The sequence below is a fragment of the Triplophysa rosa genome, linkage group LG5 (genome assembly GCF_024868665.1).
Source record: "Triplophysa rosa linkage group LG5, Trosa_1v2, whole genome shotgun sequence".
Taxonomy (NCBI): domain Eukaryota; kingdom Metazoa; phylum Chordata; class Actinopteri; order Cypriniformes; family Nemacheilidae; genus Triplophysa; species Triplophysa rosa.
In genome coordinates, this window is record NC_079894.1 from 20,591,347 (window position 1) to 20,618,538 (window position 27,192).

The 27,192-nt window shown below is 37.9% G+C and overlaps 2 protein-coding genes across 2 annotated transcripts; both read right to left on the reverse strand.

Moving 5' to 3' along the window:
- Positions 1-6: 6 nt before the first annotated feature.
- oc90 (otoconin 90) lies at positions 7-16,141 on the reverse strand. Its single transcript, XM_057333504.1, is given in 18 exon segments — positions 7-1,225; positions 1,337-1,443; positions 2,031-2,202; positions 7,148-7,246; positions 7,340-8,416; positions 8,545-8,637; positions 9,307-9,414; positions 9,511-9,627; positions 9,736-9,774; positions 9,920-9,967; positions 10,053-10,172; positions 11,273-11,379; positions 11,677-11,872; positions 12,090-12,152; positions 13,989-14,167; positions 14,316-14,735; positions 15,942-16,024; positions 16,105-16,141. Coding segments are annotated over 15 exon segments (2,754 nt in total). The 5' UTR covers positions 14,029-14,167; positions 14,316-14,735; positions 15,942-16,024; positions 16,105-16,141; the 3' UTR covers positions 7-857.
- Positions 16,142-18,005: 1,864 nt separating this feature from the next.
- Positions 18,006-26,930, reverse strand: LOC130554071 (HERV-H LTR-associating protein 1). The gene is made up of 12 exons (XM_057333494.1): positions 26,824-26,930; positions 25,567-25,644; positions 25,339-25,395; positions 25,141-25,221; positions 23,121-23,204; positions 22,892-22,975; positions 22,721-22,804; positions 22,574-22,630; positions 18,755-18,831; positions 18,629-18,658; positions 18,417-18,497; positions 18,006-18,181 (listed from the first exon to the last, which is right to left on the reverse strand). Exons 2-12 carry the CDS (start codon positions 25,640-25,642, stop codon positions 18,125-18,127), a joined length of 768 nt encoding a protein of 255 aa, XP_057189477.1. The 5' UTR covers positions 25,643-25,644; positions 26,824-26,930; the 3' UTR covers positions 18,006-18,124.
- Positions 26,931-27,192: the final 262 nt, after the last annotated feature.

Genomic DNA, 27,192 nt, shown 5'->3' on the forward strand with positions numbered 1-27,192 from the left:
CTTTATTTCTTTAAATATGACCCAAACATTTCAGGACAGTGTTTATAAAATTCCCAGAAAAAAATTAAGAAAGTTTCAGGAAACACTACAGCATTTTCCTAACTTCTATTAATCTGTAAGGATTTAGGCAGCAATTTCACCACGACAAATGTTTTTATTTTTTTATTACATTTGAAAAAAAAATCTATTATTAAAAGGATAGTTAAACCAAAAATAAAAATTGTCATCATTTACTCACCCTTTTGTCATTTCAAACCTGTATGACTTTCTTCCGCAGAACACAAAATAAGATAAATGTTGTTAACTGAACCCCATTCACTTGCATTGGTTTTGTGTCCATACAATAGAAGTAAATGGGGTTCAGTGCTGTTGGGTTACCTACTTTCTTCTAAATATCTTCTTTTGTGTTCTGCAGAAGAAAGTCATGAAGGTTTTGACAAGTGGGTGAGTAAATGATTACAGAATTTTTGTGTGAACTATCACTTTAAGTGGATTAAACAAGATGTTCAGAAATATAAAAATACAAAAAAAAAAATACAAATACAATGATTACAGACAATACAATACAATATTTTGTTCAGTGGTCCTAGAAGAGAGCTTTTTAATGGAGATGGATGGCATCTCTTATTTCTGTCAGAAAGATTTGCTTATACAAGAGTGCTCAAATGACCTGTAACAGGTGTGCTTTTTACCTGTACAGTTGCTCACTTCTATCAGATCCATGCAATTTTTTATGGATCGAACCTTATCTGATGAGGAATAGCTGATCTTAATTTTTTGAAGTCTGTTATATTTTTTTGCTGATGCCTCTATAATTTAGAGCTCCCGGACAATAAAAAATATAGAAAGAGCTCATTCTACTGTTCCAATTCTTCTTCCTCTTCTTTTCCTGGCTCCTCCTCTTCCTCCTCCTCCTCCTGTTTGTTGCCTCCTTCTGTTTTACTGTGTGTGGGGTTCTTTCCACTTGTCGATATTTGTGGCCGGACTTGTATGTTTGACTGGTTTTGTGTGTTTAGTTGTGGACGTTGTGGGCTCATCTCATTGCTCTCCTCACTAGAGTCCTGATTGGCCGATTGCATTGAAGAATGTGGATTGCGGTGACATGGTGGGCGGGGCCCAGAACATGATGAGGTGACTGATTGATTGAAGAAGGAGGCAGCCATGCACTCAGCGGTGGAACGGTCACAGACACACTGCAGACGGTTGCACACGCTTGTACCCACACCTGTTTTGTGTCGTTCACATCGAAACAGCTTACATCAGTTACATTAGTTTATGAGTGCTATATGTTTGTAAGTAAATGTTTTGGGTATGTGTTTAATTGAGTGTGTCTTACATTGTGGCTTTCCTTTTTGACAGCTGATCTGAGCATTGAGTTTTCTGTTTCTCCTGCAGCCCAGAGCACTCAGCTGTTCCAAACAACACTGATGCAGAAAACAGCACCTGATACAAAGCGTCAAAAACAGTCAGCCATGCAAGTTTTTGTTCTGTGTTCAGATTCATGTGTGCATATTTCAGTGCTCAAATCTGATTGGATGAGAGGCGTTCAGAGAGAACGTTTAACAAAATTGAAACAACATTCCAACAAACTTTAAGATTTTCTCAGAAGACATCGCGGCAGGTAATAATATACACTTTTTTCTCGCTCTGTCACTCTTACACATCGTGCTGTTATGACTGCACATCAACTTGCTGTGAAAGCCCACAGCAGTCTGTCACTGTGACTAGTGTCATAAAATCATCAACCATGTTTCTGAAAAATTATATTCAATTTAATTTTTATCTTGTGTTCTGAAGAGCTAGTATACCCTGTTACTTTTGCCTGGTATCAGTGCAAAGACTGTGCCATTACAAGGGATCATAGTCAGGGGTGGTTCACAAAAACAAAATTCATCATCAGTTATTAATACTCGTATTGTTCAAATCTGTATGAATTTCATTAAAGGAGGCATGAATGAACAACGGTATCAGTATTTTTTTATTTGTGAATGATGACAGAATTATGTGAAAATGTGTGTGTGTATTCTGACCGGTCCAGCTGGTCTACTGGTTTTCCTCTTCCCTGCTGTCCACAGTAGCAGCCGTAGTGTTGATATTCGTGAGGACATCGTCCTGTCAGACAGTTGAGCATTTCTCCCAAAGCAGACATATCCTTTAGCACCTGTCCAGCGGTATCATACTGGAAGAGAGACATGCTACATTCTACACACACACACACACCCACACACACACGTTAGTTACCATTGCAGTACAAAGATCTTCCAGTAACTTAATGGTTTTTAGACTGAGTTAAAAAAAAATCTCTCCCAATGCGCTAAACATATTACTAATCCCATCATTAACAAAAATAAGTGTAGTTTGGCAACTTTATTAAGTATACTTAAAAAGTTTAAGTATACTTTATATGATGAATATGCCTATCAAAATATCAATGTAGTATTATTCTTGTAAATGTACCATTTCAATACTACTTTGGACTAAATTGGCCAATTTAAGTGTAAAATAGTATAAAAGTATAAGTATTTTGTGTGTTTAAACTTATGATAGGTATACTGATAGTTTACTAAATAACACATTTTTTGTTTGTTTATGAAACTACACTTACTGTATATAGTATAGCCTAAGGATAGCCTATATACTCTCAGTAAACCACTAGTGTAATAATGTTTATACTGTTATATTTGTATACATTTTCTTTAAGCAATCTTAACATTATACTTTTTACTTACTATTTATATTGCATTTATATTATCTATTATATTGTTACTATATAAACTTAAACTGTAAAACTGTGAAAAAATATTTAAGAGGCCATTCAATCAAAATAGTGAACATAACTACAAATCAGGTATTTTAATGCTGGGTTCGCACCAAAAGCGAACAATTGCTACGCTCTTGCTGCATTCCCACCAAACGCGAATGAAGCGTTAAGCGCGAGTGATTTACATGTTAAGTCAATGCAAAGACGCGATAGGACATCCTGCAGCGCGATTCGCGCGAATTGAGCGAATTGAGCGTTTCGACCGAGTTGAAAAATCTGAACTTTGGCGAAAATTCGCGCCGCGTTAACCAATCAGGAGCTAGCTCTAGTAGTGACGTGTTATGACGTAGAGAGCGGAGGCAGAAATCCAAAACAACAATGGCAGACAAAATCATCCGTGCTGTATGTGGATACCCGGAGCTGTACGATACATCTTACTTTTATCGAAACAGGAATAAAAAGAATCTTGCTAGGAAGAAAGTGAGTGAGGAGGTCGGACAATCTGGTAAATTGTAAAAAACGATCTTTACTCAATTTGAGCTATACGAGACTGGAGCCGCCTGGCAGAAGCCCCTCCCATGACGCGAATTCGCGTCTGTTCTGAAGCGAATTTCACACGCGAATTAAGCAAGTAAACTCAAAATGTTCAAGCGCAACGCGTTTGGTGGGAACAGTTTCTCGCGGAAAAAAGTTCTTTATTTTCGCGTGACTGACGCGAAAAACATCACGCAACGGGGAGTGTCTTAACGCGTCCGGACCTGTCAAACAGTGGGTGTCAATGAGCTCAGGGGCGTAGCAAGCTTTTCAAAAGTGCGGGGGATGGATGTGGTTTGTTTGTTAACAATAAAAACGATGAATACAATGACAGAAGGGTACAAAAGGTATAACATACAAGATATTAAAAGCTTCTCATTTAAATGAGTGATACTAGAAAAGTATAAAAACACACTCGGTGGTAAGCTTGATAGTGACATGGGTCTGACAGGACTGTGACTGAGACTTCTAAATTTAGCTTACTTGCGCCTTGAGAAGGGGAGATATAAAAAACGCCCACACAAAGCTTTTTCTCTGGTGGTTTAAATAATGTAACAATTTGCTGTTTTTAAACATTAAAATAATGTACACTTTTCTTTCATAGTTCTTCAACAGGTATGCAAACAATGACATCATTTCTCACTTTTTCCTCCTCAACAGGTACAATCAAACACAACAGGTAATCATCCACAAAAGTATTCAGCTAATCAACAAACAATGCTCAACATATCAAAATCAATTGCACTGGCAATAAACCCATAAATACACTGCTTAACAATGACAATTTGTCCCTCCTCCTGCTGCATTCTTCATCACAGTTACTTTATACATTGCATGCCACATACATAACCGAATTTAGATAGCTGCTGAACAATAGAGGTCACATTTCGTTGCCTTGTACATGTGCAATGACAATAAATTGAATCTAAATCTAAAAATCTAAAAAAAAATATCCCAGTTAGCAATTAGCATTAGTCTAAAAAACTAAATATAATACAGAAAACACTCGACATGTCAACAAAACATAAACAGAACATCTTCCCAAACACATATCAAGCTTATATAAAAACCTCGAAAGCATAAACACTCATTCAAAGTACCTGGAAAAGGGAGATGTAAATGACCATAAGTTCGACATGTCCTCAGCACGAGCACTAGCTTACCGATAAATCTAACACACCAAGAGAGGCGGGACTTAAGGCAGAACAGCCAATCATCAGCCGGTCACACTCAAAGCCGGTGTCATGTTTGAGAAGGAGGGTAGAGGAGGCAGCCGCAGCGAGCGCAGACACAGAGCGGCCAGAGAAACGGAGGAGCGACTGCTGTAAGGCGTTTGTGCAAAACTGCGGAAAAACTGCAGAAAAAGTGCGGGTGTTGAACCCTCTCACCGGGAAAAGTGTGGGTGTTTCCACGGGTGCGACGCCACTGAATGAGCTCTTCTCGCGAATTTCTCGCTCGAGTTGAACATTTTCCAACCTGCGCATGCATCATTCGCATCGCCTGACGCGAGTTTGCGTCTATACGCGTCTTTGCATTGACTTTGTATGTAATTTACTGTGTGAACCCAGCATTAAGTGCAATTTTAAATATAATTCAATAAAAAGTATAGTGTGATAAAAAGTAGAATAATAGTACACTTTTATACTTCATTTATTGTTTAAAATAAGTATACTAATAATAGCATACTTGAATAAACTTCTTTTGTAAGGGTAAATGTAACAGTGTTAAAAAGAACATTTAATTTGACTAGTTGTGTGAATTTCATAAAATTAAGCAATTGGTTGTATTCATTAGTGTTTGAAGGCCCCCCCCCCTGTGGCTGTTAATGGTACTGCAAACATTGTATTTAGTCCCTTCTGTCTTGCCGTACCCCAGCAGTTTTGAGTGTCACTGCTGCGGTTATGTATGGTTTCTCAAGCTCTTACTCATTATCGAATTAATTGTTAAAATGATATGTTTTAAGTTAATCTTTTTGACTCAATAGATTACGTATATGTTTTTGAACATGTATATAATGTGTTTAGCACTTTAACATGGTTGTTGAGATCGCTATACATGTATTGTATTTCCTCGTGCATCACACGAGTTAATAGGAGTTCATTTCATGTCATTGTGTTATGTTGTAAATGGGCTGCAACTAACGATTATTTTGATAATCGATTAGTTTGGCGATTATTTTTTCGATTAATCGATTAATCGGATAAAATGTTTAATTAGATCTTTTGCTTATAATGACTAAACCAGAGATGGGAAAAGTATACACAACTGAACTCATTTGCCTTCTCCCAAAATGTTGTGGATGTCTCCCTAATTAACACACCAAGGCTGAGTTGATTCAGGTGTGTCATATTATAAGCAGCCAACAATAGTCTCTCCCAAACGTGGGAGGGATGGGGCGGTTGGTCAAAGAAATATATTTTTGTATCATTTAAAGTGAGATATTTGTCATTCAAATGTAGTGAAGTACAGTAAAGTATGCAGAAAAAATAATACGTAAGTATAGTACAAAAAGTGTAACTTCCTTACTTCCCACCTCTGATATAAATAAACCCCCAAATCAGGGTATTTCACCTATTATGTACTTTGCAAAGTGCAAACGCCACAAATTGGGTTTTACAAATATAATCTTTAATTTAGTAATTTAAAACTCCCCTTTAAACATTAAAACTGCGCGGCTTTAAAAGATGCATACAAAACACGTTTGACTTTAAAACTGCGCACTTCGTGGCTGCACGAGGAGACGCGCGCACGGAGAGACAAGTTTGACTTTAAAACTGCGCACCTCGCGCTGCACGGAGAGACGCGCGCACGGAGAGACAAGTTGATTTAAAACTGCGCACCTCGCGCTGCACGGAGAGACGCGCGCACGGAGAGACAAGTTTGACTTTAAAACTGCGCATCTTGTGCTGCACGGAGAGACACGTTAAAACTGCGCACCTCGCGCTGCACGGAGAGACCGCGCGCACGGAGAGACACGCAGACTTTAAAACTGCGCATCTTGTGCTGCACGGAGAGACGCGCGCACGGAGAGACAAGTTTGACTTTAAAACTGCGCATCTTGTGCTGCACGGAGAGACACGTTAAAACTGCGCACCTCGCGCTGCACGGAGAGACGCGACTTTAAAACTGCGCACCTCGCGCTGCACGGAGAGACGCACGCGACTTTAAAACTGCGCATCTTGTGCTGCACGGAGAGAGAAGTTTAACTTTAAAACTGTGCAGTTCATGCTGCACGGAGGGACATTTAAAAGTGAAGAAGACGTGCTTGATTTATAACTGCGCAGCTCGCAAGTGAGTGACGTCACAGACCAACTAATCGATAATGAAATTCGTTGACAACTAATTTCATTATCGATAATTATCGATTTTATCGATTAGTTGTTGCAGCCCTAGTTGTAAACTTAAGACGATTGATTGTAATATGAGATGAGTGAGAGTGTAATTTCTATTTCTTTTAGTTGTAAACTATGTCTGCAGTGTTTCGTTTCAGCCAAGCAGATTTGTGTTTCTTTTTCTTCCTAAAAAGGTATGGTTTTCATGTTGTTTTCATGTTGATTTCATGTTTATGTATTATTATACGGTGTTCTATTTGAGTACTTAATTCTGTTATAACAGCAGTTTTGAGTATCGCTGCTGCGGTTGTAAACTGCAGTGTTTCGATTCAGCCAAGCTGATTTGTGTTTATTTTTCTTCCTAAAAAGATAAACCGAATGTGAAAGAATCCTATGTGTGAATGTGTGTCCTTTCACCCATCTGCTACATAAACCTTATGGAAACCTATCTGCAAATGTCTGGTTTTCATTCATTGTGAGGTTTTCTTTTACAAATGTGAATTCTCTTTGTGTATCTTACCTTCACTTTCTTTCTGCTCTTCTAGATCTGAAAGTCCTGCAGCCTCCAGCAGAGACCAGGCAGAGAATGGCAGCGCCCGCCTCTGAATCCGGGCAGAACCTGTGAAACACCCATCTCGTGCTCAGTTTTTCAAATCAAGACGTGCAACAGTGTTTGTTGAATTTGGGTATTGCTGTAAATAAAACCTCTTACCTCTCTTCTCTGATTCCTGTGAGCTGTCAGACGGCTCTTTCATTTCCTCTTTCTCCTGCTCCTCTTCCTCAGCAGACTCTTCCTGAGCTGTGGGAGTCACCAGAGCGGCAGGTGGCGGGTGCAGGGGTAGATGGGTAGGTTTCTGATGTTGAGGAATATTTTCAGGAATGCTGATGGGCTTGTGGAGAGCTGTAGATGTTGTTATGTGGTTCATTGTTGGTTTTAAAGTTGTGTGTGCAGTTGGTTTTGGGGATGCGTTCTGTACAGAAGGTTTAGGGAACGGCGCTGGATTGATCCAATTGGAAACTTTGGCCGTGAAACCTGGTGTCATGATGGTGGGCATTGAAGAGCTAGCAGTGGTTCGGTTATTCAAAGAGAAAATGTTATTGTGCCCCACAACACTTGTTTTATCACCGTCTTCACTACTCTGTTGATCTTCATCACTTTCTTGGTTTTCTTTAGATGTGGATCCATGTGAGTTTGCATTGGCTGGTGTGAAGTGTGATGTTGGTTTTGTTGTGCTGTCCATGCCCATGTCTTCTTCACTATCTTTCTCTGTTTTTTCAACTGATATCTCTTCCTCCTCACCGTCTCGTTCTGCTGCATTTTCATTGGTTGCTTTGGATGTGGTTATTCTGTGATGAGAGTATTGATTGGTTATGGTTTGAGTGGGTGTGGTCATCAGAAGAGTATAAGGGCTTTGGCTGGTTTGTGTTTTCTGTTCTGTTTCTTGTTCTTCTTCTGTGTCCTCTACTTACTCATCCTCCTTTTCTTCAGTGTTTTCTCTGAGAAGAGTTGTTTTGTGTGTACCTGTAATATGTGCAGATATGTGTGTAAGAGGTTTTACAGTGTGTGTTGTGTGTGCTGTTGTGTACGCAGAGGGTTTTAACGTGTTGTCTTCAGCTTCTTCATCGCTTTCCTCCTCTTCTTCACTTGAGTGGTGATCAGGGTGTGAGTCAGTGTGTGTTTGAGAGGTTGGTGATATTGTGTGTGATGTAGAATGAAGTGTGTTTGCGTGTGGTGAGAATGTGACCGTTTCTGTTGTTAAGGTTAGCACCGTGCTACCTGTCAGTTCACCTGTCAAAGAACATTAAGATACTGAGTCTAACCAAATGAAAAACACACATTAAATCGGATGGTTACGGACTGTACTTTCTAATGTACAGTTTTTAGTTTGTGTTTTTAGTATAGTAAGGCATGCTCACTATTTGCGCTTATGTCCGTAGCATTGTGGGTAGGAAAAAAAACGTTTTCCTCTGTGACTCCGTCCCATTTTTCTGTTGTCAGCACAGCAGTCACTAAAACACAAACAGATCATCTCTTATCCAAAGAAAATATGGAATTTTCCTATATATTAAATGATTAAATATACAGTTATGGAAAAAAATGAAGAGACCATTTCAAAATTATTTTCTTTTTTCTAGAATTTACTATTAAGTATACTGTATGTGTTTAGGTAGAATGATGATTTTAGTTTCATTCTGTGAACTACAAACAATATTTTCCCCAAATTTCATATAAAAATGTTTTTTTCTACTTGCATTTTATTTGCAGAAAATGAAACTTGAAACTAGAAAAACAGGTCAAAATAACAGAAAAGATGCTCTGTATTTTTTCAGACCTCAAATACCGCAATGAAAACAAGTTCATATTCACTTTTAAGCAATACAACAGTATTTGTACATGTATTTAGGAAAAGGAAAAAATTATATGTGAATTTTATCACAGTTTTCATGCGTTTTGTCATGCTGTCAGTCTTTCACATAGCTGTTTGAAGACTTTGTCACTCCCGAGGTTTGATTATGTTAAAATTTAACAGACACTGGACTGGAATGGACACAATACATCTAGAAATGCTGATTAAATGAAAATTTGGAATGGTTTCTTAATTTCTTCCGCGGCTGTCCATATTTTAAATGAAAAGCACGCAGCATGTTTGTTGTGAAATCAAACACCACTGGTCTCACCATTGAAGACATCATCTTCATATTCCATCCCCTCCTCTTCCTCTCTCTCTACATCACTTCCTCTTTCTGAGTTTCTGTCTAGCTCCTGTGTTTTATTCTCCTCTGGACCTGAGGTGAAGATTAATGAAGTTTTAAGCTAGTGAGAATGAAAATGATCCTCTGGCCTATACAGAAAAGAGATTAAAAGAAGAAAAAAAAATTCACCAGTCTGATATATCCCAGGGTTCTCTGTGCTGTGGATATTGCTGGTTTGAGAGCCGTTGACCAACATCAGCTCAGTGGTGGAGTTGCTCATAGTCTCATTTAGTGTGTCATTGACTCCTAAAAGAAACAAAAAGAAAGATAAGAAATATATAATTGTATATTATATATAATATAATATATAATTTTTGTAAATGTATATGTACTGTGCCTTTTCTGTTACATTACCATACATGTCGAAGTCTGATGGATAAAGCTCCAGCCTGTCTGATACACATAACACATTGACAGTTGATAAGCAAGTACTGTGATTCTCTCTCATGTTGGGCGAACTGTTGCAAGCAAGTGGGTGAGTCCCTTGGTGACAGTCTAAAAATGTCTGTGGATGTGATTGATAGGTTTATAGTCTCACCTGTTACATTAAACATCTCGCTGGTGTAAGTGTCATTATCAAGAAGATCTGTCACAGAGGAAGTGAGTGAGGAGAACATTAAAACAGACAGAAAAAATGCACACACACACACACGGATTTAATCCTGTGTTACCTGTCTGTAATGTGATTGGTTGGTTATTTCCATCCTGTTTGTTAGGATAGTTAGAGCTGATGCAGTCTATAACTGACTGATCACAACGGCAGAATCCCTCATCGCAGAAATCCAGCATGTCTGTAACATCGTTTACATAATCTTTCAGATCCTACAATCGCACATTTATAAAACATTCAAATAGGTTTTTTTATGTTCACTAAGTGATATGAGTATTATTCATCATTTTATTATGGAATAAATTATAAAGTTAATATTTAAGCGTGAATAAAATCTGCAAACAATGCAATATAGCTTTCTACACAATAGAGGCATTTCTTTAAAGGTCCAATGTGTAATTTTTTGGAGGATCTATTGAAAGAAATGCAATATAATATTCATAACTATGTCTTAACTAAGGTGTATAAAGACCATACATAATGAAGCATTATGTTTTTATTACCTTAGAACGAGCTATTTCTATCTACATGCACCGCGGGTCCTCTTACATGGAATTCGCCATGTCGTTTCTACAGTAGCCCTAAACGGACAAACTGCTCTACAGAGTGCATTTCGTAAATATGTTATTTCCTTCAACGAAGAGGCGAAAACGTGACGGCATCTTAGGCCTGTGTCAGCCACCGTAATTCTTCAAAAGGGAGGGGTGGAGTGAGCCGTTGGTTGCAATTCGCAATCTCACCCCTAGATGCCGCTAAATTCCATACACTGGACCTTTAAGGCACAACAGCTAAAAATAACTTTGTGTTTAACTTTAAGGGTCAGAGAGAGACAGTGAAGATGGTCATGAAGTGGGCCTTGGGGAAAAAGGAATATTTGGTCACACTTCCGTATAGGGGGCAATTCTTGCTTTTAACAAACCATTAACTACGACTTTTTCCCCAATAAACTCTTAATTTGTTTCTTATTAATAGTTAGTAAGGTAGTTGTTAGGTTTAGGTATTGGGTAGGATAGGCATGTAGAGTATGGTCATGCAGAATATGTGCTTTATAAGTACTAATAAACAGCCAATATGCCAATAATAGGCATGCTAATAGCAACTAGTTATTAGTGAGAATTGCCCCCTATACTGAAGTGTTACCGAATATTTTATAAAAAGTTTAATTTGACCCCTTATTATGGCTCTATTATGTCTTGACAAAGCTCCATGTCTGAAAATAACATTTAAAAGGTAACAGTATGCCAAGAAATTGTTTAAAAATCTGCCAGAAATTCTGTGTACCACAGCTGGAGTTGTAGCCGCAGGTGTAGTTGGTGTGTGTTGGGATCCTTCGACTGCAGTTTCTCTCCTTTAGACCCTGATAACATCTCCAGTGGGTAAGACAACAACTGAAAGTGCACACACACAGATTAATGTCCCGAACTCACTATCTATAAATTGTTCTCGCACAGGATGTGTGGGATGTTAGTACGTGCGTGCATTTATATTCATGTATTCATATATTAACTGCTTGTTAATCTTTGTTTCCCCAATTGCACACAGAGCTAGATAACGTAGAGTAAGCAGGGTCAGAACACACACTGAGTGTGCCTGTGGACTCCACTGTGAAGTTAATGCATCAATTAAAAATCTTTCCACCCCCTCTGAGTCTAATTTCATCTCCTCCGCTCAGTGTATTCTCTCACCTGTCGAGTGTGTTGGCTGGCTGTATGTGTGTGTGTGCTTTGTCCCATGTGTTTGCATTACTGCAGTAATGCCCATGGTTTAGGATGTCCGCGGGACAAAGTCCGGTCTCACAATGCAGATGAACAGCAAACTCCAGCACTGACAGCAGGTCATCAAATACAGCATACAGCCAGGAGAACTGCACACCCAGACAACCTGTTTGTCACACAGATATACACGTAGGCTACATGATTTATTATTTCAATACAGTATGCACCTGTATGTACATTTGTGTTTTGTGGGTGTGGTTTAACAGTTCTTTTACTGTTTATGAAAAGGTATTACTTACAAAGGTACTGTATTTCATGTTCAGCATGTTAGAAATTTGTTGCACAAATATTCAAAAGCAAATTTATGTGACTGGGACACTCACCAATCAGAAGCTGATCAGAACCAAGGTCACTAGTTTCTGGGCAGAAAATAGGAGTGCTTTGAACTGCACAAAGAAAGTACAAATGTTATTTGTCGTGAATTCATGTGATGGAAATATTTTAACACCACCATATAAGAGAAACCTCAAAGCAAAATTGAAATGGAGATGCATTTTGAATTAAATTTGGCACTAAATCATGATTCCCTTTCTATGATTTTACATTAAAAACATTTTGTACTTGGTTATTTCCCGAAACCCCATAGTTAAATTTATTTTACAATTTCGTTACTTAACAACTTGCACAGTATTATTATAGTAACAATAGTATTATAAATGCACTTTTAGTCATTTAGCAGACGCTTTTATCCAAAGCGACTTACAAAGTAGGGGAAAACAATAGAAGCAATTTGTGCAACAAAACTGGTCTCAGTTAGCCTATTTTTTGGGGGGGTGGGGGGTGGGGGGGATAGGAAAGTAGAAAAGAAGTAGAAGACTGTGGGTCAGATGTTGATGGAAGAGATGTGTTTTTAGCCGATTCTTAAAGACAACTACAGAGTCGTGGAACACATCCGGAGAAAGTGCGTGAGAAATTACTGTAATGAAATACAGTACAGTATAGTAGAAATAATGTAATGTAGAAATACTGTAGAAACGATGGCATTTTAGCTGAAACCAAAGTTACAGTATATGAAGAATGAACAGCGGTACCCATTGACTTCTGGACACAAAACCAACGCAAGTCAATGGGTACCAGTGATGTTCAGTTACCAACATTCATTAAAATATCTTCTTTTGTGTTCTGCAGAAGAAAGCCATGAAGAAACATGCCAATGTTTACTGTTTTTGTACTAATGTAAATTTAAAAATGAAGAGTTTGTTTCCAAAATGAGATAACTCTGTTTTTAAAATGTTTCAAAAATCATGTTTTATAATGTTATCATAATAATACATCATATTATGTTATATTATGGCTTAATTCAAAACAAACCAACTGCAGTTTGATTGATATTAATTGGAATGCACAATAAAAAAAACATGATTTTTGACATTTTTAAAAACTGAGTCGTCTCATTTTGGAAATAAACTCTTCAAATGTACTTTAAGATTTTGTTACTAAACAATTTGCATAGTATTATTATAGTAACAATAGTATTACATTCTAGAAACAATGGCATTTTTACTGAAACTAAAGTTACGGTTTTGGCCAATATTAAATAAATGTTTTATGACAATAAACTAATAATTGGTCTCACTACATCTTGGCAGTTCTATTAATGGCAAAAAAGCTCATTTTATAAATTTCAACTGGTACAAAACCTGATACAAAGGGCTTTTTTTGTCCTTCACAGCAAATATATTTCAAATAATTTTTTTATGAATTCCTTTCCACTGTCACACAGTGTTGCAGCTGCACAGCCAAATATGCCATTAAGCAAATAAATGATTAATATAAAATAATATTTGAAAATTTGTACATTTTAGTAATGAGATCCATTTAATGCAATGAGGTTTTTTACATTTCTGTCATAGTAAGTACAATGGCTGGCTATTGGTTAATTAACTTTGGGAGTTACTTGCAAAAATTAAAATGTGTTTTCATAAATCAGATGATTTTCAGATAAACATATAAAAGTTTTTTGTGGTATATTTCTTATGAATGTTGCCCCGATCACAAGAAACCCTTTAAAAATGGAGTAAAATACATATAAAGGTGTTAAGAGCTGATGTGCCCTTTGTTTAAAATGTCATCTTCAAGATTTATGAGCCCACTCTCAAATGCAGACAAAATACCCAGAATAGGCAGGTGCCCAATCAAACAGTTCCCTGGAAGTGAACAAAAATCTGCACATTGCCATGCACTGCTCCCACCATTATTATATAACAGAAGATTTATCTTACCTTTCTGCAGGGTGAACAGAAGAATAATCAGTAGTTTCATCTTTATTCCTCTACAGATGATCCGATCACACCATCAGATTGGGGGATTCAATTCAATGGAAGGTGTACGGAGGGTTTTAAAGATCAGACATGCACATCCAAACTCTTCACTTCAGAACCTGAGCTCTGCATGCAGGAGACTTATAATGCAGGTGTGTGTCAGAGAAAAGAACAGAATCCCAAAATGAACAAAGGCCCATTAAGACTCTCTGAAAGGTCAAAGGGCAAAAGACAGAGCGGTTGTCATAGTAACTGAACTTCAGGAGGTACATAGTCTTCTATAACTACCTTTTATCCAGGGCAGAGGTCCTGAACCGATCTGGTAATTTGCCTTCACAAACAACTGGCCGTTGTGTGTGTTTGTGTGGACAGGAACTCGGGTGAAGATCAAACAGGAAGTGGGGGTTGTAAAGGATTCTTTGTGTTTTGAATTGAGTGGGTGAAGTTAAAGAAATGAAAAATCAGACATGGGCATTTATGTTTGGTTTTATTTATATGCATTAAAAAGCAAGGACAATCTGGAAACTACAGATTCTTCCAGCGCTTACACACATTATTTTTTATGCATTTGATCTCTCTCTCTCTCTCTCTCTCTCTCTCTCACACACACACACACACACACACTAAGTTTAGATGGTTCAGATGCCTGTTGCCCGTTCTCTTCTCACATCTTCACGCACATTCTTGTGAGACACTTCTGTTTCAGATCTGTGTGTGTGTTTGAGAAAGAGAGAGACTTTATCAGATAAGGGTTAAAAAGTCAACATGAAATCAATATTGATGTGGTAAATTTTATACTTTTATACTGTTGTTTTCCAAACTCATATTTGATATTCTTATATTGATAAAATCCCTGTTTTACAGGGATTTAACAGCATATGCTGGTTAGGTAGGTTTTGAAGCATGGTAGCTGGTTTGTGCTGGTTTAAGCTGGTCCTTACTTAAACCAGCAATAACCAGCTACCATGCTTCAAAACCTACCTAACCAGCATATGCTGGGTTTTTCAACAGGGATAAGATAATTGATCAAAAATATAATTTTATTTATTATCCTTTTTTCCCCTGTTATGTACGATAATTCAATTATTTTTAACGCACATATAGAGGCTGCCAATTTTGTTGTGTTTGTGCAATGACGATAAAGTTCTTCTATTCTATTTTTCGATTCTTCTATTCAACTATTGTGCACAAATCATCAGCAGAGAAAAACGCTTTCTTGGAACTAAATATCAACCAACTAACCTAAATTCAGGCCTGGCTTCATTCTGGGTTAAACTTTTGTAAATAATCAATCAACTGCAAGAATCAAACTTATTTAGAAAAATTATATTAATCTTGATTATCCAATTCTGTACATTTTTTGGTGATTTGATTAATGAATAAAGAATGACTTTCCAATAAAGCTTTTGCACTTTATCAGGCCACAGTGTGAATTTCTCATGCTGGATGTTAAAGCAGTCCGACTAAACACTAGGTAGAAACCTAGCAACCTTGCTTCGTTCCTCATGTCTTATTCTCTATAGTTTCAAATCAGGAATGCCATGAAATGACTGTCTGTCTGCACTCTGCCTTTTATCTCATTCTGTCTGTGTCTTAATTGATGACATATACATGCACACCTCACCATCATTATGGCAGACCTTAAACATCATTAGACCTGTAGGAAGAGTGTGTTTTTTAAATAAGATCACACACACGCACGCACACTTGAATATAACTTTATAACGCTATTGATAATGATGACAACTCTCTAAAGCGATAACATAAACTTGAAACGGAGCAGGATTTGGAGATGCTGTGTGTTGTTTTATTACTGCACGTATTTAATGTTGTATTTTTGTTACAGTGTGCTGTGTTTTTGTGCCAGTTAGGCTGGATGTACAGCAGTTGTGGATGTGAGCTTGTATAACATACTTTTAGAAAAAGTGACTCTCCTCACACGACTGCAGACTTCTGCTGTGTGTTTCTCATACCAGCGATTGCTGTCCACACAGTACCTATACATTTTATGAAAGCATGTTCATTATGGACTGCTCATAGTAGATCTCAGTCATATTACTGTATTACTGTAGCCTACCTCTGAGATGCCGTGGCTCTATGGCTGTATCCTCTGCACACTCACTGAGAGTAAAACTTGCACAGCTCAAACACACAAGGCTGAAGCTTCACTGAGCTGATGGTCACTCTGACCCAGCTTAGCTCCTCCTCGTGGGTCTCTGTCAGGACCTCTTTCTCACCTTCTTTAGCAATGAACTCTTTTCTCCATGGGCATCCTGTCAAAGCCAATAATGACATCAGGTAAAAAAAGAATAAAACAGTAACAATTAAAACTACATCTACTATCAATTAAGAAATTGAAAGTAGATCATTTTCTAATGAAAATGAATGCAACAAATTTTAAAGTCTTATTAAAATATTAAAAATAACTATTATTAGTCTGGAAATGAAATCGATGATAGTATTTTATTTATTTATCTTGAAATTATATAAATTATCTTGCTCATACCATGTTTTTGGGATGCAAATGGTTAGTTTAACTACATATCTCAGTAGCTAACTTTTATTTAGTAAAGTGGTTTCATTTAAAATTGTAACACGCTACAATGTTACATTTAACTGACACATTTTTGACAGTTCTAGACGCACATGATTCTCATCACGCAAATTCTTTTGAGTTCCAGTCTTTTCAACGAATTCGTCGTCCAATCATTTGGCAAATCGCTTTGAGTCGGCTCGCGATTTAGTTTGTATCGTTCGGGCAAGTGGCTCATATGCCGAATTGTTTGGTTCGGGCAAGTGGCTCATATGCCGAATTGTTTGGTTCGGGCAAGTGACTCATATATGCCGAATTGTTTGGTTACTTTGTATGGATAGCCTAAGCCTACTATGGAAACGCTTGATTCATCTCGAACAACCTGTTATTTGTCATCAAGGATTCGAAATTAAGTTCAGCACATCAAATTAAGGTAAACATGTTTTCCGAAAGAGTTTCATCCTGTTGAAAAAGTAGCTTAAACCAGCAAAGTTTGGTGGTCTTAGCTACCCTTGTCAGACTGACCTTTTGGCTGGTTTCGGGCCAACTCACTCAACTAACTCACACCAGCAAATCAACATAGCTGTTTTCACCCTTTTTCAGCCCGACAAACGCTTACATGTTTTCATCTACACATTTTTACTCTGGCGGTCATGGTTTTGGACATGTAGGACATTACACAAACGGCACACGGTAGTTCAACACAGAGCCCCACATCTCATTATCTTTTGGTGCTCTCTGGTGGTCGTCTTTATTTTCACGTATTGACAAATACGTCCACTAAAGGGGTCGTTGAGGGCTCTCATTCTTTCTCTATTTCTCCCTCTCTCAGTGAGGGCACCTGTATGACATGAGAGCTGTTGACACGAACAGCATCTCTTACACAAACAGCAGGTAAGCTGCTTGATGTCTATGATTCATAGCACGCTCAAGTACAATAAGTCCCTGTGTGTTGAGTCAGCGAGGCGGGATTAAGTGTGTATATGGATTTTTAATGTGCTTTTAACCCTACCTGACCCAGCCAATCAAAACAATCTCTTACATATAAATAAATAAAGGCCGGTTACTATGGCTACTATCAGTGGCTCCATTCAAATCGAATCATTGTCATGGCAACAATTAAATGAACCTGCCAGGTTTCTGCCGTGCCACCATTACTGCTTTGTCTGAACAAGAGGTCAAACATCTAGATTCCATCATGTGTTTTGTGCCTTGCCTGGCTTTTCTGTGTAGGACAATTGCGGGTTGCTTGTCGGTGTTGTTCTTCTTTGACTTGGCAGCGGAACGGTATGTGATGCGGTCGCCATGGGAATGATGGCGGGTGTTGTTACTGTGGTAACAACAGGGTGTAAGATTTGCACAGGCCATGTTTTTGGCTGTGTTGCTATGGTGTCAGCTTTGGTCTGAGTCACGACAGCGGTTGCCAGGTTTGTTGTGAGATCACTAATAGGTGTGGTTGTCATTAAAGCAGATGTTGGCATAGAAACAGTTGGAGTGGTTGGCACAATATCAGCAGTTGCCGTGGTTGATGGAGCTACACTGGGTGCAGTAGAAGGTGATGATGTCATAGTAGCCCTAGTGTGTGGCACGGTTGTCTTTGATTCTGTATTGCTGGTTGTTTCTGTGGAAAGAGCAGAAAATCAAGTTTTTGAGTATCTGTCACTATAAGCAGCACACTTAGAAATGTATTAATATCTTTGCATTACATAATAAAATATACTGTAAAATAAAGTAATTTTTAAGTCTTGTAAGATACTATTTAAAATCCATAGTTACAAATATGCAATAAATTGTATACTTATATAATTATTATTACTAACACTGTCTGCTTCAGCACACCTAAATTATACACATACCCTTACTGGGGGTCGAATGAGAATCTGTACTGGGTTTATGCCATAGTACCAGTTCACTGTTGTTTGGAAGGTCATGCCACACTAGTGTTGGAGTGTAAATTTCGGTTAGTCAGACTCAGTAGTATACATTAAAGAACAATGAACACCTCCAGTGCTAGTAGACCATAGACATTAATGGCACACACGATAATATGACGTCTAAATTTACTTACCAAAAGGCACCAGTGGAAATGTGATATTAGCTAGAGGTACCAGGAATAAGGAAATTAGACCATCTTGTTTTCTTCCATAATATAAGATATATAAAAAGTATGTCAAATTAGGATTTGTGTGTGTACCTCTGGATCTATCTTCTGTGATGGTTTGGTTAAACAGAGGTGTGACTGAGCCCAAGTCCCACAGCTGAGAGAGATCACTGTCTAAAACACAAATTTCTTAACTTCTTAAAAATTACTATGCTTTTGTCAGATTTATCCAAAGAGTCTTACAATGCATTTAATGCAGACATTGATCAATATTTTGCCATAGACAAAAATGTTGCTTTTTTTTTTTAAGCGGACCTATCATGCTGTCATGCATTCTGACTTCTTTACAATGTTAAACGTGCTGGCTTCTCATGCTTAACATTGTCAACTTCTCAAAAAACGAGTTGGACGTATAACGTAGTATTTCTGTACTTGATACACTCTCCCAGCACTCCAACTTGTTTCGGAAAGTTTTTTCTAATTCTGGATCCCTGTCAAAGGGATCCTATTCCTTTTATTGGCCAAAAGTACGGCAAGGCGAAAGAGCCCGCCCATGAGCCAACCGACGAGTGAGAGTTGCTTAACATCAGGGTTATCTTCGCTGCGTCAAGAACGCGATGCATGGGCCAGAGATGGACGGATTAGAAGTGTGAATTGGGCGCGTATGCACGGAACACGAATGCAATTGCGAATCGGACATGTATGCAGGAACGGCAATGACAGCAGCACAACCAACACATTCTCACTCCCGACTCGTCACATATTTACACTCGGTCAGCGTCCTTCGGCGTCACTTTTGAACGCGCAGGGTACCCCTTTGGCGTCGTTTTTCGACGTGAAGGGAACGCGAATTTTACCGTCATTATGAAAATGTATATTAGATATAATTTGCAATGATGATGTTTCGGGGTTTTAATTTAAGTTTAATGGCAAGGATAATTGCGTTTACATGACGCTATTCAGACAGTTTCACAGTTTGAGCAAGTAATGTAACAGTTTATTTATCGTAATATAAAACACATAAAACAAGCAGTCACAATGTCGTTCAAAAATACAGATATTCCAAGGGTACCAACGCGAAACGATCGATTTGTATGAGGAACAGATGCGAAAGCGATCACCGTCCGCCATAGATCTCAAATCCAGCGAAGAACGACTTTCAAATATTGCCGCCAGAGGAAGTTACGCCACCTTCGGTGCCATTGGCTCTCCCATGTCTCGTGACCGATCGCGTCATTTCGTTGGCTTTTAACGTGAAACGGTATTGGCTCCCGCGACCGACTGCATGTAGCTGTTCCGTTTTATCTTTTGAATGGGGGAGCCGACCTCATGCATTCATGTTATATTTTGTAATGCTTTTGGTCAGTTTAAGCAATAAATACCTGTGACTGTACTTTTATTCGACCTCATGCATTCATGTTATATTTTTTAATGCTTTTGGTCAGTTTATGCAATAAATACCTGTGACTGTACTTTTATTCGCGTGTTGTGTTTTAAATGGCTGAGAAGTGGTTAGGTTTAGGGTGAGGTTCGGGTTAGGTGCTACAAAATATTAAAACCATAAATAATTATGAAATGCTAAGAATTGCACGCATCTTGGCCTGGAGCATTTAGCAAATAGCAACGCAGTTCCCTGTTCGTCGAAAAACGATGCCAAAGGGGTACCCTGCGCATTCAAAAGTGACGCCGTGGGGCGCTGACCGAGCGTAAATATGTGACGAGCCGGGAGTGAGAACGTATGGAATGATTTTGCGGACTAAATTAAAAAGGAATTGCAAACTGCATTTGCAAATGCGTTTTCTATTTGTTCGTGTCAAAATCGTGACATAATTTAAACGCAAATGCAAACCGTTTGCATTTGCATTTACGCGAACGTACAGTGTCTGCCAAATTTCAAAAGGAAAAGCAAAGTCTATTTGCAAATGAATTACCTCTGTCTTACGAGTTACGACCCTGCCATATTTAAATCGCATAGCAATTCCCCATATGCTATTTCATTTCCTCTGGCGTCACGTATTAAGCCTGCCAAAACTCAAATGAAATCGCAAATCCCTTTGCATTTGCGTTTTCTCTGACTTGTACAGAAACCTGTCAATCAATGGTGGGGGTGGGCTTATTCAACGGGGCGTGTTTGTATCGGGAAGTGACGTCATTCACCGTCGCAGTGGTGGCAGTCAGTCCAACACCAAGGTGACACCGTCAGTGCGACACCGGTTGTGGCGAAAAGGGATTCAGCTACAGCTAAAAGCCAAAATAACAATAATGGAACAAACGAGGATCAGATGCAAAGTTTCGTATAGAGAAAATCTTTACAATGAATCACAATTGCGGTACTTAACAAGTATAATTTAAAGAAGTTCAACGGGCTCGATAAACAGATGAACACAAACAGTGGTCTGGTGATCTCAATGAGCTACCAATAAAAGTCATGTTGAAGCCGTGTGGATTCATCATAATTAATACATTAATTACACTAATTTGTAGCTCAGTGGTAAGAGCATTGCTTTAACAACGCAAGGTTGTGGGTTCGATCCCAGGGGATTGTACATACCTATGTTTAAATGTATAGGATAATGCAATGTAAGTCGCTTTGGATAAAAGCGTCTGCCAAATGCGTAAATGTAAAATGTACTTCTGTGTCCAGCAAACTCACTAAAACACTGGAGCACAAGTTTGTCTTTGTCTCACAATGTTATGATACACAAATAAAGATATGTAGAATTCACGTACTCTTGTAATTTATTATTAACTTGTTATATGCATAATGAACAACAATGATAATGCAGGATGCTGTTTATTCATACAAAGTGAACATGTTTTGTTATGGTTTACAACACGTATTAATCATGATGCAAAATACGGTCACAGTGTTGTCAAGAAATGTCATGTCCTCACTTTGACTTCGGAGTACTGTGAAAACGAATACCATAAACAAACAAACAAACATGTGTAGAGGAATGTTGCAGAAGGTGATGATTATCCATCCTGCACCGAAGTTTCACATGCTAAGTGATGCCTCTCTGAGCCCAGAGTTCCAGCGCGATTTATTTCCAAACAAACAAAAACTGCACTGTTTTCAACGCCAATTGTAAGTGCAGTTGTAACTTCACTCCTAATGTGTTTAGCTGTATCACATGTATCTACTTAAGTTCCAGTCGACGGTGAATGATGTCACTTCCCGATACAAACACACCCCGTTGAATAAGCCCACCCCTGCCGTTGATTGACAGGTTTCTGTACAAGTCAGAGGAAACGCAAATGCAAAGGGATTTGCGATTTCATTTGAGTTTTGGCAGGCTTAAAACGCGATGCCAGAGTAAGTGAAATAGCATATGGGGAATTGCTATTGCGATTTAAATATGGCAGGGTCGTAACTCGTAAGACAGAGGTAATTCATTTGCAAATAGAATTTGCGCATTTGCAGTTTGCAATACCTTTCTAATTTAGTCAGCAAAATCATTCCATAAGAACGGGTTGCAACAGCACAACCTAACACTCGCAAACACCACCCCCCACCCCCCCCTCCCCCCGTCGAAAAAAATAGTGGAGGGCCGAAGCTGGTCAAAAATGCCAGAGCCAAATTAAAGTCCCAGTCCAGCCCTGCTGTACGCGGTAAGTGAAACTAAGTCACATGTATGTGTTTTGTTGGCAATCGGTGTGTACGTAATGTACAAAACACGCAGGGATGATGTGTTGCTTGCTCGTGCTGTAGTTCCATCCCACTCTCCCCACTATTCCCACCTCTAGCAGCTTGTGTTTTTCTGGAAATAATTGTACATCTGTATCTCTTTTTTATTTATAAATTAAATACTCTTCGAAGATACGACGTGTGCAATAGTACTGTATAGGCACTCAAGAAAAATATGAGATTGACAGAAACTGCCTGTGATACGCGATCTTTAATAAACTCACCTGTCTTTCCAGCCATGACACAGATGTAGATGCAGTCAGAGCTGTTCTTCTGACTGACTAAAACACACATACACAATAACTCTGATATCTGTATATGTTGTGATAAGTGATCACAGTAGTACATGGTTTTGTATGTTGCTGCTTTACCAGAGAGGATGGAGTTAGATTTAAACAACTCCTGCAGGTAACTAGTAGAATTTCCCATCACATCGAAGAGAACAGCTGTGAAATCTGAAACACACAAAAGTGCTTAATTTATGTATAAATCAAGCAATCAAGTGATGTTCTTGTCTTTTACTGGAAGGAGGTTTTGTTTACCTGTGAGGTCATTGGTGCTGTTTGTCAGACAGTAACAGTATTTCGAGGAAAACAAACTGGTCTCAATGTCCTGAAAGTTTGAGACTTTGCATGCCAATGCCACACACGCACGCACACACACACACACACACACAAATACATGCTAAATTAATATCCATACTATATTAGTTATAAGTTAAGTAGTTACAGTACTATATGCAAACTTAGCTGAATGAATGAGGGTAGTTACTGTTGTAGACCAGTAGCGTGAGTTTATGGAGAGAGAGGGAACTGTGTGATGTCACACTCAGTAAGGAGAAAAGATTTTGTGAGTCTGTAAACACACACGCACATTTAGATATTTGTGGATGTGTGTTTTTGTATCTGTATTTTTACGCTCTTAAAACACTTTTCACACTCTTACTGGTTTATTTAAAGTGGAAGTTCACCCAAAAAGTGCTCTCGTGAATGCGCCCCATACACTGACAAGACAAAGGAGAATATATCGATTAAAGTCGGTATTTTGGTTTGTTTTTTGCACATAAAGCATTCTCGTCGCTTCAAAAAAATTCAACTGATGCGCGGATCGACCAATTTAACGATGTCTTTACTTTTCTGGACCTTGGCAAAAACTGATACCATGGTTTCAATGAGGAGGCCTGGAAAGCTCTCGGATGTCACCTAAATATCTTTATTTGTGCCCCAAAGACGCCGGAAGTTCTCTAAACATGTTTAACGTCATGTGGGTGAGTAAAAAATAACACAAAGTTGATTTTCGGATGAACTATCCCTTTAATTCATTCAAAAAGTGTCTGACAGTGTCAAAGTAAAATAAATTGTATTTTGTTATCCCCTGTGTTCAATATTTACTAAAAATTAGTAAGTACTTGTTTTTAACAACAGACATTTATATTTATTCAACAGAAAAGTGCCTTTTTTACCCATATTATATAGTTTTATTTATTACATTTTGTACAAAAAAGATGGGGTAAATGAGGTACAGTAAATGAAAGATATTAACACATTATACTGTCTGTGTTGCTTACATTTGGGATAAAGTAAACATATGTATAGTATTTTACTTAAATTTTAGAGCTGTTTTAATGCTGTGGGTCCATCCGCAAACAAGGGTTTAAATTAGTGCTGTCAATCGATTAAAAAAATTAATCAGATTAATCACACATTTTTTCTGTGATTAATCACGATTAATCGCACATAACTATTATATTTTAATATATACTTTTACATTTTAATAATTTTACATTTAATCTTCAAATTGATGTAGAAACAACATATTTCTTTAACAGCATCATTTTATGAAAGCTAGCATTTTGATATTAGTATTGTAACTGATGTCTCTATTAAATTGATTATTTTAACATGAATTATAGCCATTCAACAGTATAATTGAGAGCTCATGTAGGAAATTGAAGGACACTTTACAGTCTTTAATGCTAAATTATAAATTAAATGCAGAAGAATTCTCATTAAAGCTACAAAATCACATTGATTTCTTCTTTTATTTTGTTCTTTGATTAACATTAGTGACAGGAGTCACAGCAGCACGTTTAAGATCGCGGCCCCTTTAAGAGCTGTCTCAGTACACAGATCTGACCGTCACCGCACTCCCATTTTCACAACTCTTTGCATTCATTTAAGATTTTATTTTACACTTTGAAGTCTGTGCTTAAGAAAATGCTAGACAAAACGGGCTTTCTGACATAATCTTGTGTGGTTTTATCCATTCAAGCAGGAAAGAGCAGTTAACACGGATGCGCTGTCTGACAGAGATTCACCGACGCAGCCCTTAGCAGGTGACTGTTTACACCAGACTGGACCTCGCGTTGCGTTTTGCCGCGTCCCACAGTTTAGAAGCTGTCTATTTTTATTGAACGCTTCAAAGCAACTGTTTCAAATCGCGCTTAAGTGGTTTAAAAGCCTGTACACGAATAAGAGCGTGATTACATAATGTAACGCTAGACAAAGGATGTCAAAACAAACGGATGCTGCGTTAATTGCGATAAATATTTTCTCACGCGTTAATTTGAAAAAATTAATCGCATGCGTTAACGCGTTAACGTTGACAGCCCTAGTTTAAATATGTTATGCGTAATCTGGCAAGTATGGTGTTTGGAGCTGGTGTAAGAGTGTATCTAAATCTATACATAATTACTAAGAAATTAAAAAATAACTTAAGAGGAACTCTTATTATCTTCATAAAATAAGTGTATGCACTTTGTGTGTGTACTGTATATACAGTGTAATATCACCTGGTTGTGAAGCATTGATGAGCGTGTTGACTAGTGCGGTAAGATCTATGGAAGTAGGGTCGATGTGTTCAGCTGGAATCTCTGGGTAAAGATTAGAGGAACGTTTCAGCCTGTGTGTGTCCTTCTGATGTGACCATCTCACCATCGTTGCACTCTGATTGGTGTTTGTCCTTCATGCAAAAGATTTTGATTGGTTACCTGTGGAAGTCAGCAGCTCACGTTTTTCTGTTTGTATCAGCTTGTTTTGTCTGGAAACTGGAAAATAGACATCATTCACTCATTTGACTAACATGTATATAAATACAAGAGTTTTTCATTTATTCTTATTGATGATTCATGTTTCTGTATTCATGGTTTATAGAGATATGAACACTGAAAATCAAAGTTTGTTTGATAACCATGAACCTGATATTTTTGGTTACTAACCTTGTACATAAATAAAGAACAGAGTTACTATGACAACACAAAATCGGATGCTGATCCAGGGTTTGAGTTTAGCCATCTCTGCAAAACAAAAACGTTTGTCAAATCAGTGCATACCCAACAAAGCACCACAGTCTTCTGAAAGCAACAACACCATGCAGAACAAAATAGGCTAAAATCTTAAACTCAGTCTTCGCATTTGACTTTATTACAATAATGTGCATTTAATGAATACATGTAATAATAAATTAATATAAAACCGTGGACACTTCTGAAGTAATGTCTCTAAGTGTTTCCACAAAATTTCCACAAAAGTGGCTCGGTCAGAATAAACTCTGTCCTGCTCCAGCTCTGTACACACATCATGATATTCAGAAGTTAAAATGACTCTTGTACCGCTAAACAAATATAATTCATGATGAAAGACTTCATTAATAATGCCACAACAGCTCTTTATAGCAGCACTTTGCTCAGTCCTCAGCTACAAAAATACTTTTAACAGCGGCCTTTGGTAAGAATGGCTGTTTAAATCATTCAAAAACATCAGCGAGAGCAGAGTCAGATAATGATCAAATAAAAGAATTAAGGAAATGACCCCATAAACAATAAAAAAGCTTTATCTACTGTATCCCAGGGAGAGATGTTCTCTGAGCAATATAGTGCTGTGAATTACACACAGAGCAAAAAACAAGCTTTTTTATAATACCTTGATGACACAACAGTTAATTTTGTCTATATAAAAATGTCTGCTTAAATTCCAACATAAACGAGTGAATAGACAGAAAAAAATACAGTTAACTCTTATTGTTAAATCTTTCGGTATCTGTAAGCATTTAATTTACACTTTGTGTGAAGTTGGTCTGAATGCCGTAATAATACCTTTCTTTTTGTTTATTTGCATGCATTTATATGTTTACCTCTGAACTAAAAAAGACTAACTGTTCTGATAAAAAAATACACAACAAATTAAGCAAATAAATTAACAATAAATCTGATAAGTCAAGCAAAGATTAAATCATATCTTTACATCAAAATCACAATTGCACTAAGCATGAAAAAAACAGCAAGCTACAGAACATCAGCAAAATACTAAACAAATAAAATGACCCTGTATTTAAACATATTTTAATGTCAGAATATAAATCCTTATTATAAAAATGTCATTATTAAATGAAAATATTATAATGATAATTATGGTGGCGTATGTGAGAGTTGATACGCAAAGCGAGTGTGAATCAAACCATTAAAAACCACACTCACCTGCTGAAGAGACCCACGGACACTCCAAGACACAGACAGCCGTCTGCTCACTGTCCGGCTGTCTCACACACTCACACACAGAACTAGCAGAGCATCATGGTCCCTAGAGAGGCTAACAAACTGTAATAGCCCTCTAGTGTGTCACCTGAGATCAGCTGGCAAGACAGAGGCCTTACTCTGAGTCAAGCTCACGCGCACACACACACATACACAGATATAGAGTCGTTCTCACACAATCACACACAAAGAAACTCTCACAGATATAGATTCTCACCCTCTTGTGAACCGTAACACACACAATCATACACACAAATGTAGCTAGTCTTTCTCCTTTCTGCCCCCACTTTCACACACACTGAACATTTTTCA